This window comes from Dermacentor variabilis, chromosome 9, assembly GCF_050947875.1.
Source record: "Dermacentor variabilis isolate Ectoservices chromosome 9, ASM5094787v1, whole genome shotgun sequence".
Classification (NCBI taxonomy): Eukaryota; Metazoa; Arthropoda; class Arachnida; order Ixodida; family Ixodidae; genus Dermacentor; species Dermacentor variabilis.
The window spans coordinates 20,834,270-20,850,955 of NC_134576.1; the positions used below are offsets into that span (position 1 = coordinate 20,834,270).

Sequence of the window (16,686 nt, forward strand, 5' to 3'; positions counted from 1 at the left end):
CGGAGGCGATATAGAGCTGAACCCAGGGCCCGATACTGCACTTTTTGGACGAATACTTGAAGGCCAAAACACAATATTGAAAAAGCTGTCAGCAATGGAGAACAAGTGCTCTGCTGAATTAGAAGAACTGAAGGCACGTATTGTGTCATTAGAAGACACAATCACAGGAGTGGATGATATTCGTTCTTTGCTGGCTAACGTTGAGACACAGCAGCGTCAGAATCAGGCAACATTGTCGGCTTTTGGTTCAAGAATTGACGATATTGAGAATCGTCAAAGGCGAGATAATCAACTTTTTTATGGTTTTCAAGATAGTGATACTGGCGAAAACGCAACTAAATCAAGTGAACTTGTCTCAAACCTGTGCCGCACTAAACTGGAAATTAATGCTGTTGGAATTGAGCGCGCTCACAGGATAGGAACCTATCGAGCAGACAAAGCACGTCCAATTATAGTGAAGTTTTCCTCTTTCAAAGAACGCCAACAAGTGTTAAATAATGCACGCAAGTTAAAGGGCACGAACTATAGCATTTCCAAAGCTTTTTCACGCGTGGTGAGGGATAAAAGAAAAAGTTTATGGAATTTTGCAAAACAGAATCGGAAAGAAAGTATAAAAGCAGCACTAAAGTTTGATACCTTGTACACCGACAACAAACGCTATAAGATTGATAGCGTGACCAACAAAGTGAAGCAGATGTGACCATCACCAGTGACTAACATAAAGGAAATGCTCAGCGTTTTGGTGATAAACTGCAGGAGCATAAGAAATAAAGTCGATTCTTTCCATATCCTTCTTACATCATTAGAGCCGTCAATAGTTATTGGCACCGAGTCATGGTTGGACTCGAGTGTCTTAAATTCTGAAGTTTTTCCAGATGGCTATCATTGCTTCAGACGCGATCGAGGAGCAAGAGGGGGAGGGGTATTTATTCTTGTTCGCCCAAGCTTATCGTGCATTCCACTGGAAGTTTCTACAGCCGACCTTGAGTCTGTTTTTTGCAAAGTGAGGCTATCTAATGGGAAAAGTCTAGTTATTGGATCACATTACCGTCCTCCTGGATCATCATACGACCAGTTTATTCAGCTGTCTGCTTTCCTTGATATGCTTGAAAACGATATCATAATACTAGGGGGAGATTTTAATCTTCCGGGTATAGACTGGTCATGCGATGACCCTGTAGCGTTGGTCACTGGCCATGCGTATTCTGCATTTTGGGATCTCGTCTGTGATTTTACATTTCAACAGTACATTCGTGATGCATCACGAGGTGACGGCACAGGTCACATACTTGATTTGCTCTTATGTAATGTCCCGAACATTTTAACAAATGTACTTCCCGGCTTAAGTGACCATTGTGTTTTTATTGCTGATGTATACGTTCAATATGTGTCCGTGCCGAAGAAGGGAACAAGAAAGATTTAAATGTATAAGAGGGCTGATTTTGGGGCTATAATTTCGGCGTTTGAGTCATATTTTCTTATCTTTGATGCATTAGTTGATGAATTGAGCATTGAAGAGTTATGGAAGCTGTTTAAAGAAAAGCTGTTTGAACTGCGCGTTACATTTGTTCCTACTCATGTTATCTCATCTATATGGTCAAAGGATAAGCCTTGGTTTAATCCTCAGCTGCGCACAGTAATACAAAAATTAGGAGAGCTTATCTCAAGTTTCGGAGACCGACGTCCCAGAATACTTGGTTAGAACTTAAATGTTTGCAAAAAAGCTTTCACAATCTTGCCGAGCAGGCCAAGCATACTTATTTCGAAAACCTTGGTGTGAAGTTGCTCAATGACTCCGGAGAGTTCTGGAGATTTGTTAGGTGTAACGGTAAGGAAAACAATTCTATCCCCTCTTAAGGAGCTCTGAAACCATAATTGATGCTGATGAAGACAAAGTGAAACTTTTTAGTAATTTTTTCTTGTCAGTGTTTAGACCAAAGCGTTCTCGCACTCTTAATGTGATCTGCCAAATGGACATTAAACAAATGCCTGAGGTTGTATCTGGTGTAGAAGGTTCGCGTAAATTACTGCAAGAGATGAAGCCGGCGATCGCTTGTGGCCCTGATGATATTCCGGCAGCGATTCGTAAAAACTGTTCTGGAATATTGCGTTTTTCTTTTCTCGGTTATTTACAAAGTGTTCATCTGAGTCTTGTTTACTGCATGATTGGAAGCTGGCACGGGTTGTACCCATTCACAAAGTCGGATCGAGAAGTCTGCAGTTCTCAACGGTCTGTAGTTCTCAACTTCCGTTGAGAACTACAGACCGGTATCTTTAACGAGTATCACATGCAAGTTAAGGGAACACATAATTTATACTTCAATCATGTCGCATTTAGTTAAGCACAATATTCTAAGCTCTAGTCAACATGGTTTTCGACAAGGTTTTTCATGCTCTACACAGTTAGTAGAATTCTTTCATGATCTGGCCTTAGCAAAATAATTTACTGCATATTTCTAGATTTCAAAAAAGCCTTTGATGTCGTTGCACATGATCTTCTAATCTCAAAACTTAGGGCCTACAAATTGGACAACAGTGTCATAGCTTGGATTGACGAATATCTTTGTGCAAGAGAGCAGTATGTGGTGCTCAACAGTTTTTCTTCTGTATATGTTCCAGTTACCTCAGGTGTTCCTCAGGGATCAGTTTTAGGTCCCCTTTTATTTCTACTCTTTATTAATGATATTGAAAGTGATCTTTCGTCTTCATTTAGAATGTTTGCGGATGACTGTGTCATTTATAGTCAGAGATAACACAAATTAAATTTCATTATTACAGACTGATTTAGACCTTATAGGAACATAGCGCTATACGTGGGAAATGTCACTAAATGTTGAAAAACGTGTTCACGTCACCTTTTCAAGGCAGCGCGCATTTCAGTCATGCACTTATACCTTGAGTAATATGGCATTAAAGAAGCTTGACGAATACAAATATTTAGGAATTGTAATGATGTCTGATTTAAGATGGGACAAGCACATTACGCATATTAAGAACAAGGCAATACGTTTATTGGAATTTCTCTGCCGTAACTTCAGCCAGATACCGAATAAATTACAAGAGCAATTGTATTTCACTTATATTCGTAGTTTACTTAATTACGGTGGTATTTGTTGGGATCCGTACACGGCTGATCTCCCGGAACAGCTTGAAAGAGTGCAGAATAGAGCAGCTAGGTTTGTTCTTAACAACTATAGTAGAAAAATAAGTATGACAGAAAGTAAAATTAAATTATCGTGGCAAACATTAAAACACCGTCAAAAAAATCTGAGGTTGAAATTTTTTCACGCTGTTTATTATTCAAAAACAGGGATTGAGAGAGAAAGATTAAGTCGCCTACTTATACGTCGTTGAGATGTGACCATGCGCTGAAAGTCCACGAGTTTCCTTTCAGGGGTGACGTCTTTAGGTATTCTTTTTTTGTTCGGTCTATAAGAGAATGGAATGCTCTTTCTCCTGACATTGTTAGTATTGAAAACAATTATGCGTTTTATCGCGCTTTTGTATGTGATTACTTGTTCCTTCCTTTGAAATGTAATCCCCCCTGCTGTAATGCCCGCATGGGCGATGCAGGTATCTAATAAATAAATAAAATAAACAAACGGCACCCAACAGATGGCGCTAGTTTCTTGCGCGAAATGCAACCGCGCCGCCGTGGTGAAACCAAACCAAGACAGAGTGGTGGATTCACCATGGCAGCTGCTCTTGGCCAAGTGGCATGGACCGTTCGGACATCCACCCAAATTACATGGATGTGGCATTCTCTGCTATTTGCAGTTTGTGTGATTTTAGCAAGCCAGCAACTGAAACGTGAAAGTGCAGGCAGTGCCTGTGTCGAGCGAAAAGGAAACTTTTCGAATGCCCGTGTTGTTGTCAAGGGCAAGGTCAACGAGTTCTTTCTTCTAAAAATCAAACTAAACAGGTAACATTTTCTTCTGTCTTATTATGTAATGCAATCATTTCATTACAAATGGTTAAGCGTTCGTGACAGAATTATAATAACGAGTGCCTTTGCACTAGTAGTTGCATGCCGTGGGCGAGTCGCAAATCGTGTCCTGAATTTACCTCAATTTCTCAATTATTAAATCTCTGTTCACAGTAATGCTGATGCCTTAGACGTTCTTGAGCATTAATCTATCACTTTAGCATGACTTAATATTTGCCTTTAGTGTCTCTTTACGATTACTTCGATGTGCCACAGTTGAAGGCACTGCTCACAACGGTAGCAGGGTGTCTACCAAGTTGACATTTCCAAACTCCCTGAGTTTTCCAGGTTTTCCCTGAGTGCCTTTGCAAAATTCCCTGACTGACGCAGAACTATGTTTTATGTCGAGACGGGCTGAAACCATGTCGCCCGATGCTGTCACTAGTAAGCATGTGAAAAAAATCTTTAAAAAAACAACTTTATCCAGTTCAATACTAAGGAGTAGTGTTTATTTTATTCAAAAAGAGAACAGAAGGGAGGGGTTAGTTAAATGCACAGCAAATAATATGTTTCCAAAAAAATTGCAAATCGAGTCTGACATTCTCAAATACGAATAAAAAGGAGATGCATAAAGAAGCAAATATTTTCGAATATGAGCTATTTCAATCATCTGATAGCAAGCTTAGTGGTATGAGGCCCGAACTTTGTCACAACTGAGATTCTCTCTCAACAGCTTGCAAGTCAACCTCAAATGTCCTGACATACTCTCAGCACGCGCACGATGCCCCAGTGTTGTTTCACTGCTTTAAAGAGTTTATTTTGGTGTGGATGAGGGACAACTGCATTTCGGCATCAGCCAACACTTTGTTATTTGAGCCCAAGCTCCTTCAAAATGGTGGCAGCACGCTTCCTTTCCTGTTCATTCCTCAATGCGTAGGTCCTTTCTGTCCTCACGCTCCTTCTGCCGCTCGTTTGCCCCACGGACCGTTTGAAGGATCTTTTTGGTCAGTTGTACAGTCAACGTCCGATTTTCTAACTCCTCAGGGGCCGAGAAAACGTCCGAAAAATCGGCCAGTTGGAAAAGAACGCATGTCTTTTACTGCCCTTAAAGGACTCAAACCGCCACGGGCACATTCGAAAAAGCTCTGAAGGCCTGTCAGTACACGTATTAGTCATATCGGTGCTCGGACTGTGACAGGAGATACCGGGTGCACGCGTGTATAATTAAGGAATACATGCTGTGACCCGTGGCAATAGCCCCTTCACACGCTTGTTGAGCTTCCCCGCAATACTTTTGCGTATGCTTCACGAAGTAACATTTCTGTACAGAGGCGAAGCTGACTTTCGGGAACTGGCATTACGCAACCCATCGTTTCTTCCGAGCTTCGAAGCCAATCGTGAGGACAACAAATGCGGAGTCGGTACCATTGCTGATAGCGGCGAATTCATTCAATGAAAAACACTGCACCCAACAGCAAGAAGCTTAATAGCGAAGGTCGAAGCAGCTAGGCCTAGCGTTGCCGTAGGATCTGCATGCAAGAGCGCCGGTTCGAGGCGGCGAGGTAATCAAAACAGCCACGGTGGTGGCTTTGATTAATGCCGTTTCGGACCGGTGGTCCCAGCAGGAAACTCAGAAAAATCGTACGGCGAAGGGTTCTTGCGTCCGAAATTTCAGACGTTCTGATGCATTGACTCTAGGGGGTACGTGGTGGTAGCGCGAAGCTATCCGAAAAGTCGGTCGTTCACGGCACACTGGCAACTCCGCCAGCCAATGATGGGGCATCAAAGATGATTCGTTACGATTCCTGTCTGTTACTCAAGGCAGCATTACCGCGACTTTCGTTCCCTCTCAATGAAATTACAGCTAATTTTCCCTGATAGAAGCACAAATTCCCTGAGTTTTTCCAGACTACTCAATATCCCTGAGAATTCCCGGTTTTCCCGGTTGGTAGACACCCTGGGTAGTGAGTACATAATATATTGAAACCAAAGCCACATCCATAGAGGTGTGGTGACCAAGAAGCTGCTTGCTGGTTTCCCCTTCATTTACGGCCTCATCTCATGCTGCGCGCTTGCTTTTGCAGGGACAGTAAAGGCTACTATTTAGTCCAGCTAAAGTGATGGAACAATGCTTCAGAACATCTAAGGCATCAGTATTATCCAGAACAGAGCTTTAGTGATCGAGAAATTGAGCTAGATATAGGACACGATTTGAGATTCCACCGGAACATCTAAGTACTAGCTCAATGACATAGCTACTCATTATAATTCTGTCACTTGTAGTCGACCACTGATGACAAAATGGTAATTGTTTTGGAGCATTATAACAGGGAATAAAATATAACTTGTCTACCTCTATTAGAGACATAGAAAAAAAACTTATCCACGTTATTCTTCTCAATCACTTAGCAGGTGATCAAAATATTGTTTTCGCTAGACTCCACGCCACCTGCACTCTCACCTTTGGGTAGTTTCTGTATCGCATAGTGCTGAGCTTCTTTTCCTAGCTTGCAAAGCTCATAATAAAGAGGCAACCACATGCATGCGTAATCAAGCGACGCAATAGACAGACCCTGTCGTACTATTGTCACGTGGTGGTGACGTAGAAGAACAGAGTAGCAGAGCTGAATTGTTGAAAGTTGAAAGCGCTTGTCCTTGTCTGTCTTCCTTGTGTCCGTGGTTTTATTTGCGCTAAGCTACCTCTTCAACAGAGTAGCAATACTGTGAATGACAAAACAAACTTTAATTGGGTGAACCTGTGCCCACAAGACAGGCTACACTTATAGCACAACGATAGCGGCGAACACGGTCGGCGATCGTTGAAAATCTGATCAACGGGTCAAGCGCGTCGGCTTTTATACATCAATCGTCGAATGTTCCAGACTAATCGTTGGGACCCGCGTGCCTTCCACAAAGTTCTACACCATTCGCGTCAGGCAATGAAATCAGATAACATAAGGTTCGGCGACAACAGACAGCGGATAGAAGCATCGATAACTTTCCAGAAACTTCGGATACATGCAGGCGCGTCCCGCGCTGTGAGATAACATTTGTTAGGCGGCGAAACGTGGTCACCCGATAAAGATAAGTACACGTGTCACTATCGTGTCTCGCTGTGGGACAACTACAGTAAAACCTTGTTAATTCGAATTTCCCGGGAATGCTCACTGAATTTGAACTAAATTGAATTCAAACAAACGAGAGTGATACACAGAAGGCTACATCTGAACGGGAAAAGATGTGGGAGCACCTCTGGAACCATAACCTTTTACATAAGAAAAAAATCCATGAATATTTTATGTTTTCTCTGAAAGTGATTGCTGTAAGCTTATATTTAAGAGCTCAAATGTGTCGGAAAGCATCTTTCTCTCATGTTCTTCAAAACTGAGCAGCCGTGCGCGATTCAGTCCTTCCATCACTTGCGATAACAAAGGTTGCATCGGTGCTCCCTCTTCCTCACGATCATCATCTTCCACTGCGTGGTCATCACCAACTACTTGGGCAGTGATGTCCCCGTCTGCGACAGCACCGCAATTCATGGTGCAGTTGTCAGCACTATGTAGTCTGCGAAGTCCACATTGCCAAACACTTCATTGACAGACCACGTATGTGTTAACAACGCTCGAGCCGATGGCCGGAGATACCATTCACGCCTTCCACTGGCACGCCAGCAGTATCAGCAAGATTAAGTGCCTCTCACGCCACTGCTCAGTTCAAGCACACAGCATGTAATCTCCCCGACAACATGAGTGTGCCGGTGGAAGTATCTCTGGGCACATGCTCGCGCACTGTTATCAGATTGGAGGTAGGTACAGTCCCCGCGGAAAAAGGTTATGACTGGTGACCAGAGCAGCAAAATCACAACACACAGCACTGCTGTTCCTGAGTGTGCCATTAGCGAGAGCTCCAGGCCCATTCAATTTTCGAAAGCAGGGGTGGCACGCCAAAAGCGACCCATCTTAAGAGGAAGCTTTAGCTTGGGCCGAACTCCGACACGGCCTATTCAAATACATGTAAAACGCAAAAATGTTTTTCTGAGATAACCCCGGAACTGATTTTAATGAAATTTGTTGCATTTGAGAGAGAAGTTAAATTCTAGTGACTGTTGGAGGCGAAATTTCGATTTAGGGTGCACTGAGGCAAATTCCGTGCTGGATGAAAAACAACAACTTCAAAAAGCCTCCCGCATGTGAACACGCGGTGCAAGAAAAGAAATTAAAACAAAAAAGGCCAATCCAATCGGAAGAAACCATGGAGGTTCAAGCAGCCAATGAGCAAACGACGAATCGGCCAGAGCAGCAGAAAAGCAAGGCGTGCTGGCAGGGGGTGGAGTTCCAGGAAGCGACGCCAGGAGGAGGCCGGCCACTGAACCGGAAGTTGAAAACAGGCCGTCAGGTTCCAGGCCCGAGCCACCAGGACTTCACCTGAGCGGGGCCTCCTGCCAACCCGTTCCTGTGCGTCGCCACTCAACCCGATTGTGAACTGCTACCCGAGGCTGGCAAGCTTCTGTGCCTGTGGGCAGAACTAGTGCAGTCGGGCTATGGGCCCAAGTTCTATGCCCAGCTGCCTGGACAGAATGCCACCGCCATCTGCTCGTGCAGCCAAGCCACCTGCCTTCCCTCTCCAAGCCAGAGCTGCCGCACTCTGGTCGCCCGGTCAACGGTCCAACACCCCGACCCTTGGGGCGACCGACCCCACTTCTCTCGTCATCTTGTCTCCACTTCTCCACGTCAAGACTACTATGCGCCCTCACAGTTGTGGTCAGCCCGGACTCGTGTACTGTTAATACCACCCTAGCGTGCGTTTCTTGCTGTGATGTCTCTTTAAGTGTTTATTTTACGGTTTTTTATCCTCGTTCTAGTATTATTAAATGTTTGTGTGTTTTTTGAAACAAACGGCTTTGTCCTCAATTGGGTTCTCGGAGGCTCCGCCTCAGAGAACCGTCTGAACCTTTAAACAAAAGATCCTGCTTCAAAAATTGGCCAATTTGTCCGCCAGGCCCGGGCAGCCTGTCCTCAGTACATCACTTGACCGGGCTTTCACTAACGTTAGCATGGGCCGGGCCACCACACATGCTTTAGAATACATGGGCAATGTGCCGATTGAGATGCAGGGCTTCTTATAGCACATCATGCAAGGACGTGCTCATTACTCCTATCACTTACTGTTGACTGCGCCTAGTTTCTGCGTGCACGTTTGTTGCATTTGGCTGGCACGACTGATTGCGTTTCCAGCATATTTGGTTTTCTTTTAACTGCGGTGAACAAGCATGCGAATATTTCACACTAATCAATAAGTTCCAAGCAACGGCTCGATCACTGCTATGTGCCCAGCTGCAACACAGGATATGTGCAAAGTGAAACTACAAAGAATTTTTCTTTATTCAAGGTGCCCGCTGGTCTTAAACGAAAAAGACAATGGGAGACAAATCCGCACAGGGCCAACATGCCACTCACCACTATGTCATACCTGCCAACCTGGCGAGATCAAAAATCGGGAGACCTTTTATACGGGCCAAGGGGGGGGGGGGGGGGGAAGGTTCATTCAAAGCTTCAGGCACTGCTCGATGAGTCCTTTTGCAGGACCTTGCAGCAGCAGACATTGCTCACTACAAAAATTCGTCAAGGTAGCTTTGCTCAAAACGTGGTCCAGACTAGCACGTGGTCCCTTCACTAGCAGCAAGTGTTGGAGGGTTGTGTTGCACGTTGATGAGCAGAACTCAGCCCTAGTTTTTCGTGCCGTGCTAAAGATCCTCACACTCTGCGTTGCTATGCGGTACCACGAGTAAATCCAACATCACCTAGGCAACACGGTGAAACACGTTTTCCATCAGTGTTTTTCATTTTTACAACCACAGACCACTGCACGTCCCACCTTTCTTCATTCAAAATGTCTTCTGGAAGACTGTGCACCTGTAGTGTGGCAAACTCAGCTTCGAGAGTATCTAAAGCGTCATCAGCAGATTCAGTGGAATCTTGGGGCAGCAGCTGAGGAAAACTCTGAATGAAGAAACGAAGACTCAAGAGCGATGCCTGCGAAGTAAGTTTCAGGTTGGCCACCTACGCATTCTTCAGAGTTGCGTTTCAGAATTGAGTCCACATCCATAGCGCTTCGTTTCATCGCATTTCAGAAATATTTTCCGTAAAAGAGGCCCAACGTAGTCGCTGACACTAGGGGTAGGTTGTGTTCCGACGAGGAATCCCATAAACAGGCACTCCACACGTATAACACTGTCATCGCACTTGTTCTGGAGAAAGTTCACTATGTTTCCTTGCTGCTAAGCAGTGTGAACATAGCTTTGATGCTTCGCCATGCAAACACGCAGTTTCAAGTCGCCTTTGACACCGCGAGACACGCTGACGCCAAATCCACACATTGTACAATATGCAAAATGTTTTCCTTTTCTTGATGTCAAAAAGCACGGAAATTTAGAAGTATAAGATCGCAAGAACTTCTGCAAATACCTTTTCTTGGGCTTTGATAGCGCCATGGCATCAAGCAAACGAGGATTCTAACTTTACACAGTGCACCGCACATAGACAGCCTAGCCAACACTAATCATGCACACAAGCAGCAGCAACAAGATGCACCATGGAGGAAGGCATGCATGAAATGCAAGAGCTACATTGGCCCTGGCTTTGGTCGGTTACTAGGCACCATAGTCGGCTGCTTAGTCGATGAGACCGATGGTGCTAGTGCAGCCGTTGGTGTTGCTGACGATTACGATGTGGCTGTATATTCCGCGGTGCCGGTTTCGCAAATACCATTATTGCGCTAACGGAGACCACTTTTCAGGAGATATAAGACAGTGATCGTACAATCGGAAAGTTCAGTAAAAAATCGGGAGTGTCCCGGGCGAATCAGGAGGGTTGGCAGGTATGCTATGTGGTTGGCGAACTCCATTCTGAATCATGCTATGTGATTAGAGAGTTTGTGCACATTGTGCAATGCATAGCTGTTTTTTTTTTTTTGTATAATTATTTCAGATAGAAGGGATCCTTTCGCTCCAAGAAGAGGGTCCGTTTCAATAAACTTCGAACACGCCTAATGTTTTTCTCTACACTCAGTAATCTACAATGTAGCCTACAATCTACTTCAACTTTGAGCAAATAATTATCTTTCTAATTTTTTTTACCACCGTTCAAACTATTTTTCAAACTTTTGAAATTGACAGTTCATTCATCATGAGTGGCCAAGAAATCCACACAAAATAAACGTTAGGCCCATGCAGAGAAAACCTGACCGCTTTAGCAATCCAGCAACCGCCCGTGAGCCAGTGCATGACGCCCCTTCACCACGATACATGTCACGATACACTTTCAATAGCTAGCGCCTACAGCGCTGCCACTACTGGCGACATAAAACACGTCAGGTGGAACGGCCCGGTCACGCCACTCAGTGAAGATTCTAGAATAAAGCCTCATTACTACAAACATCACATTAACGAAGTTTTTATAAATCCCCTTCCGACTTCTTATATTCTTCATTTAAAAAAATTGCATTACTAAGAACTTCTGTATATAGAGCTTTTTAGAATAATTATCGTTATTCAGTTTCTATATCGTGTTAACGCCCGAGTACTACGAACTAATATTCCGAAATGTGGAGATTCTTACATTTCCATGAATTGTTCAGGGAATTCGGAACAGTAATCCAGCAGATGAGAAGGCGCGGAAACTGGATACCACGGCGCATGGGTTCAATAAACTTGAGACGGGACTGCAGGAGAAAAGCACGAGAGGGGACTTTTCTTCTGTTGCCGAGACGACAATGCATGAAGTTTTGTGAACTCATGCTCACAAAACTTGATGTACCTCTGTGGAGCATTACCATGCTCCACAGAGGTACATCTTCTTTCACTCTTCTTTCTGCAGCCGTACCAGCTATGTGTGCGAACCTCCGTGCTCACCGGGATGCCACATGGTCGCAATTTCCAGACAGTGTCGTTTACATGCACTTGCGCTTGGGATGTCTGCCTCAAGCGAGACAGTACACGGCAAGGAATGCGAAGACAAACAAAAAAAAAGGAAACATTTCACTTTGGAGGCAACATGGAGCCTCCTCTCTGGCGGTGGCTTTCTCGGCGTCAGTATCTTTTGCATGTGCCACTCTTACTATCACTATACGGTGGTGCGTGGCGGCAAAATCTACGGAAAATAGCAGCATCGCAGGCCAGGAGCAAACAGCGACATTTTCGTGGATAGCTCACACAGTGACAAGTGAGGCATTGATGGGCAGAATGGTTAACATTGGTTAACATTACATTTCACTGTAACGACCTTTCCGAATAAACAATTAGCTGCGGTACCCTGAAGTTCTCTAAATCAAAATTTCACTGTAGTACACTATAACTTTGGGATATACTGGTGCATAATAAGAATATTGCTAGCTGTAAATAACTTTTGGCAATGAGGAATAAACACAGGCTTTCATTATGTTCTTGTGAACCTCAAAGGTCCTGCCCCAATCCACAGAACTCTGCACTTATTATCATCCAAACAGGGATACAAGGATGAACGTGTAAGCAATGCCCAACACAGAATGGCATCTGCGACAAGCTGGTTTACCAGACCTGCCCAGCCTAAATACAGTGATCAACGTTAGCACACAACACACCAAGATATCACCAAGCACTAAGTGACACAGCAAAGTGGTCAACAATGCTGAGACATGCTTGCACATTAGCAGTCGCTTTCAAGCAACACATACCAGAGTTTTGTTTCTCGACTTTAGCCGGCTGCTCCGATGTGAAATTCCCACTGAGTGACAGCACCTGCAGGATGACAAGATGGTCAGAATTGCACATCTTTCTTCCTTTTGAAATTACAGTGCAGCTGAAAAACTACAAGCAATAAGCTTCAATGAGATTCACAATAAAACAAACTTATTTGTCAAAATAAAACAGAAACATTGCACGAAAGTACAGTCAAATCCACTCGTAGTGGTACTGCTTTCAGCAATATATATTGGATATAATGATCAGCAGCCGATGCACCATAAACTTATACTTCTATATGTTCTATGGCAAAATAAACCACTTATTACAACGCTCCCATGCCATGTTATCCATTAAAACAATTAAGTAGGGCTACTATTGCTCTGTAGGAAGGCACGTCATCGTGATAAGCAGTACACACACGTCTGGTGACATCAGAGGCAAAAGAATGCTTAAACATGGAGCACTGAAAAAAATTTAAAAATATGGCGAACATACAAAAGACACCTACTTTCCCCATGGTAGGGAAAAAGTTAGAAGAAATGTTCCCCTTGACTTTGAGGGTTATGACCTGCTGTTCCTTCTTCCATGATGGACAAGACCCAGAGCATGCCAGGTGCCCGCTAATTGCAATTTGCGTAGTGAGGTGTGCAATCGCAGTTGTTGGCAGGATGTTCTTGCAAAGCACATTTAGCACAGCTGAGGCCGCCTTGGCAGCTCTGAGAGCCGTGGCCAAAAGTTAGTATGTAAGGTCTAAGACCCCTGTCACACGGGCAAACTTCAGCGCACTTTGAGCAAGTGCACTTCACCTCTAGGGTCATTCGCAGGCTGCCACACGTGAACGCTTCGTGACACTTGCTGCAGAGTGCACTTGTCGGTGAGTAGAGAGTTTTAGTTTAGGGGACGCAAGGTGTTGGGGCCCCTAGCGCTTGGGTGCGTTTGCGTTTGCGTACGCAAGCAGGAACACGTTATAGATTAGCGGCCCCAAACGCAAGCCGCAATGAGGTCGCATGCGCTCGCAGCACCATCGTCTGATCTTTGCTGCGTTATCATTTTTTAAAACATGAAATCAAGCATATGAAGTAAAGCAAATAAAACTATTCTTATTAAAAGCAGTTAATAGAGAGGTTTGGAGTGTCCTAGTCGGGTAAATGCAGACTGGGGCGTTGGGGCGGAGCCATGAACGGGAGCGGCCTGCATGGTGCAGCCACCTGGTGGCGCAAAGCTCAAATATACAAAAACAGCTAATATTGCAGTAACCAAGTGTGTTCTACTTTGCTGCGGGTATAAATTTTTGGCAGCAACACAATTACGCCAGCGCCGAAAATTTACATCGGCAGCGAAGTAGAATAGACTTGGTTACAGCAATATTAGCTGCTTTTGTCTGTTTGAGCTTTGCGCCGCCAGGTGGATGCACCATGCAGGCCGCTCCCGTTTATGGCTCCACCCCAACGCCCCAACTGCGTTTATCCGAATACCGGACACTCTAAACCTCTCTATTAACTGCTTTTAATAAGAACAGTTTTATGACCACGCCAGGTAATGGGGCCGAACACGTCATTTGGACTGGTACTGGTCAAGTCACCGTCGCTGCCGTAGCTTGTTTGTAAATGCAGTCCCTAGCAATAACAAACTCTTTTTGTGCGCGCATTCTTAAGTTAACGAATATATGCTCCCAATCGCCATTGGATGCACCAATTTGAAAAGATTTCTCGCGTTGCCAAAACAGCACGTCGGCGTGCTCAAAGGGCACTTTAGTCTGCTCCCCATGTGACAGGGGTATTACATGGATCTTCAGATAGCCTGTTTCAATGTATTCAGGTAGTGTGCTAGTGGGAAAAGCCAAGGTGAGGTGTTTAGTAGTGTCTAATTTTGTTGTAGCACAAGCTGAGCAAGGACAACAAAAAGGCACATCTGACACACCACAGTGGATTTCCTTGCCTCGTTGGGTTTTAATTTGTAGGGACATTCATAACGTGTTGTTCCTTCCTTCTCTCAAGGAGCTTAGTTTGGGTCAAATCTAGAAGTCTTGTTCGGATATCACTCCTCGTGTGCTGTTCAGAGAACGGTGCAGGCTTGAAGTGTTTCCAAGTTCAAAAAGTTCAGACAACTTCTGGGACTGATGTTTCTGATGGACTTCGAGCAAGAGACCACCACTGGACATTTTCGTGATCTTCTAACTGGGGCCTAGTTTTTCAGTAATACATTTTGCAACTACAAATGGTGACAACATTCTGGCAGTCTTTTCAGGATTTTTACAGTGAATGACACGGTACCTTGAGTAGGTTCCTTTGTGCTGTATGAAAAAATTCAGCGAGTCATTAGTGCACCCTCTTTTCGAAAGAAGGCGACAGGCAATTTGGGGAAAGAGCTTAAAGTCATAAAGAATTCATTTTATTTTGGTACTTACACCAGCCACACACTACTGAGCCAATCAAGGGGACACTCGTGACCCAAAGGAATCGCAGATGCCAGCTGTACATAGCTGCTATAACCAGGGTGTCTACCAAGTTGACATTTCCAAATTCCCTGAGTTTTCCAGGTTTTCCCTGAGTCCCTTTGCAATGTTTCCTGAGTGACACAGAACTTTGTTTTATGTCAAGACGGGCTCCGTACATCATGTCGCCCGATGGTGTCACTCTCTAGTAAGCACGTTAAAAAATAAAAAAACAACTTAATCCAGTTTGAATAGTAAGGGGTAGTGTTCATTTTATTCAAAAAGAAAACAGAAGGGAGGGGTTAGTAAAATGCACAGCGAATAAAATATCTTCGAAGGAAAATAGTAAAACCCATTGCAGACAGAGTCGAACATTCTCAAATGTGAATAAAAAGAAGATGCATACAGAATATTTTCGACTATGAGCTATTTCTATCGATTGATAGCAAACTAACTGGTATGCAGCCCGAACTTTATCACAAGTTAGATTCTCTTGCAACAGCTGGTAAGTCAACCTTAACTGTCCTGACATACTCAGCCCACGCACAAGGCCTCAGTGTTGCGTTTCACTGCTTTAAAGAGTTTTTTTTTTTTTACTTGGGTGACAGACACCTGCATCTCCGTGTCCGCCATCACTTTGCTTTTAGAGTGCAAGCTCCCTCAAAAAAGTGGCAGCGTGCTTCCTTCCCCGTTCATTTCTCAATGCCTAGGTCCTTTGTCTTCTTGTTTTCCTTAGGCTGCGCATTCGCCACACGGACTATTTGAAGCATCCTCTTGGACAATTGTGCAGTCAGCGTCTGATTTTTCGGACTCCCTAGGGGCCGACAAAACGTCCAAAAAAAATGAATGCATGCCTTTCACAGCCCTTAAGGTTTCAAATCGCCACAGGCAAGCCCGAAAAAGTGCTGAAGGCCTGCCAGTACACTAATTAGGCATATAGGTGCTCGTACTGTGACAAAAGATGGCGGGTGTACGCGTGTATAATTAAGGAATATATGTCATACTGTGTCCCGTGTCAGCTGCCCCTTCACACACTTGTTATGCTTCACAGCATAACACTTCTGTAACGCGGTGAAGCTGACTTTCGGGAACCGGCATTATGCAACGCATTGTGCTTTCCGAACTTCGAAGCCAGTCGCGATGACCACAAAGGCGGTGTCGGTGCCACTGCTGATAGCGGCGAATTCTTTCAATGAAAAACACGGTACAGAATGGCAAGAAGCTTAAGCTAGGCCTAGCATTGCTGCGGTGGTTGCTACGGCTGCCAGTGGTTCTGCGTGCAAGTGTGCCGGTTCGAGGTGGCGAGGTTATCAAAATGGCGGAGGTTGTGGCTTTTATTAATGCAGTTTCGGACCTGCGGTCATGGCAAAAAGTCTGGAAAATTTGACGGCGAAGGGTTCTTGCGCCCGAAATTTCAGCGTTCTTATACACCCTGTGGGGTACGTACTGGTGCCGCGAAGCCGTCCGAATTATCTAGCGTCCGGAAAATCGCTCGTTGACTGTGCTCTGACAACTCCTCCAGCCGATGAGGCGGCGTCAAAGACCATTTGTTACGATTCCTCTCTGTTACTCGGGCCAGCATTACCGTGACTTTGGGTTCCCTTTCAA

The 16,686-nt window shown here is 44.6% G+C and overlaps 1 protein-coding gene across 7 annotated transcripts in view; it reads right to left on the bottom strand.

The window, feature by feature from the left end:
- LOC142592536 (uncharacterized) overlaps positions 1–16,686 on the bottom strand; it is a 238,163-nt gene that overhangs the window by 108,221 nt on the left and 113,256 nt on the right. For all 7 annotated transcript variants that reach the window (XM_075704033.1, XM_075704029.1, XM_075704027.1 and 4 more), the window contains one exon: positions 12,635–12,698. In XM_075704033.1, coding sequence (XP_075560148.1) covers positions 12,635–12,698 — 64 coding nt within the window. The remainder of the gene's footprint in view (positions 1–12,634; positions 12,699–16,686) is intronic.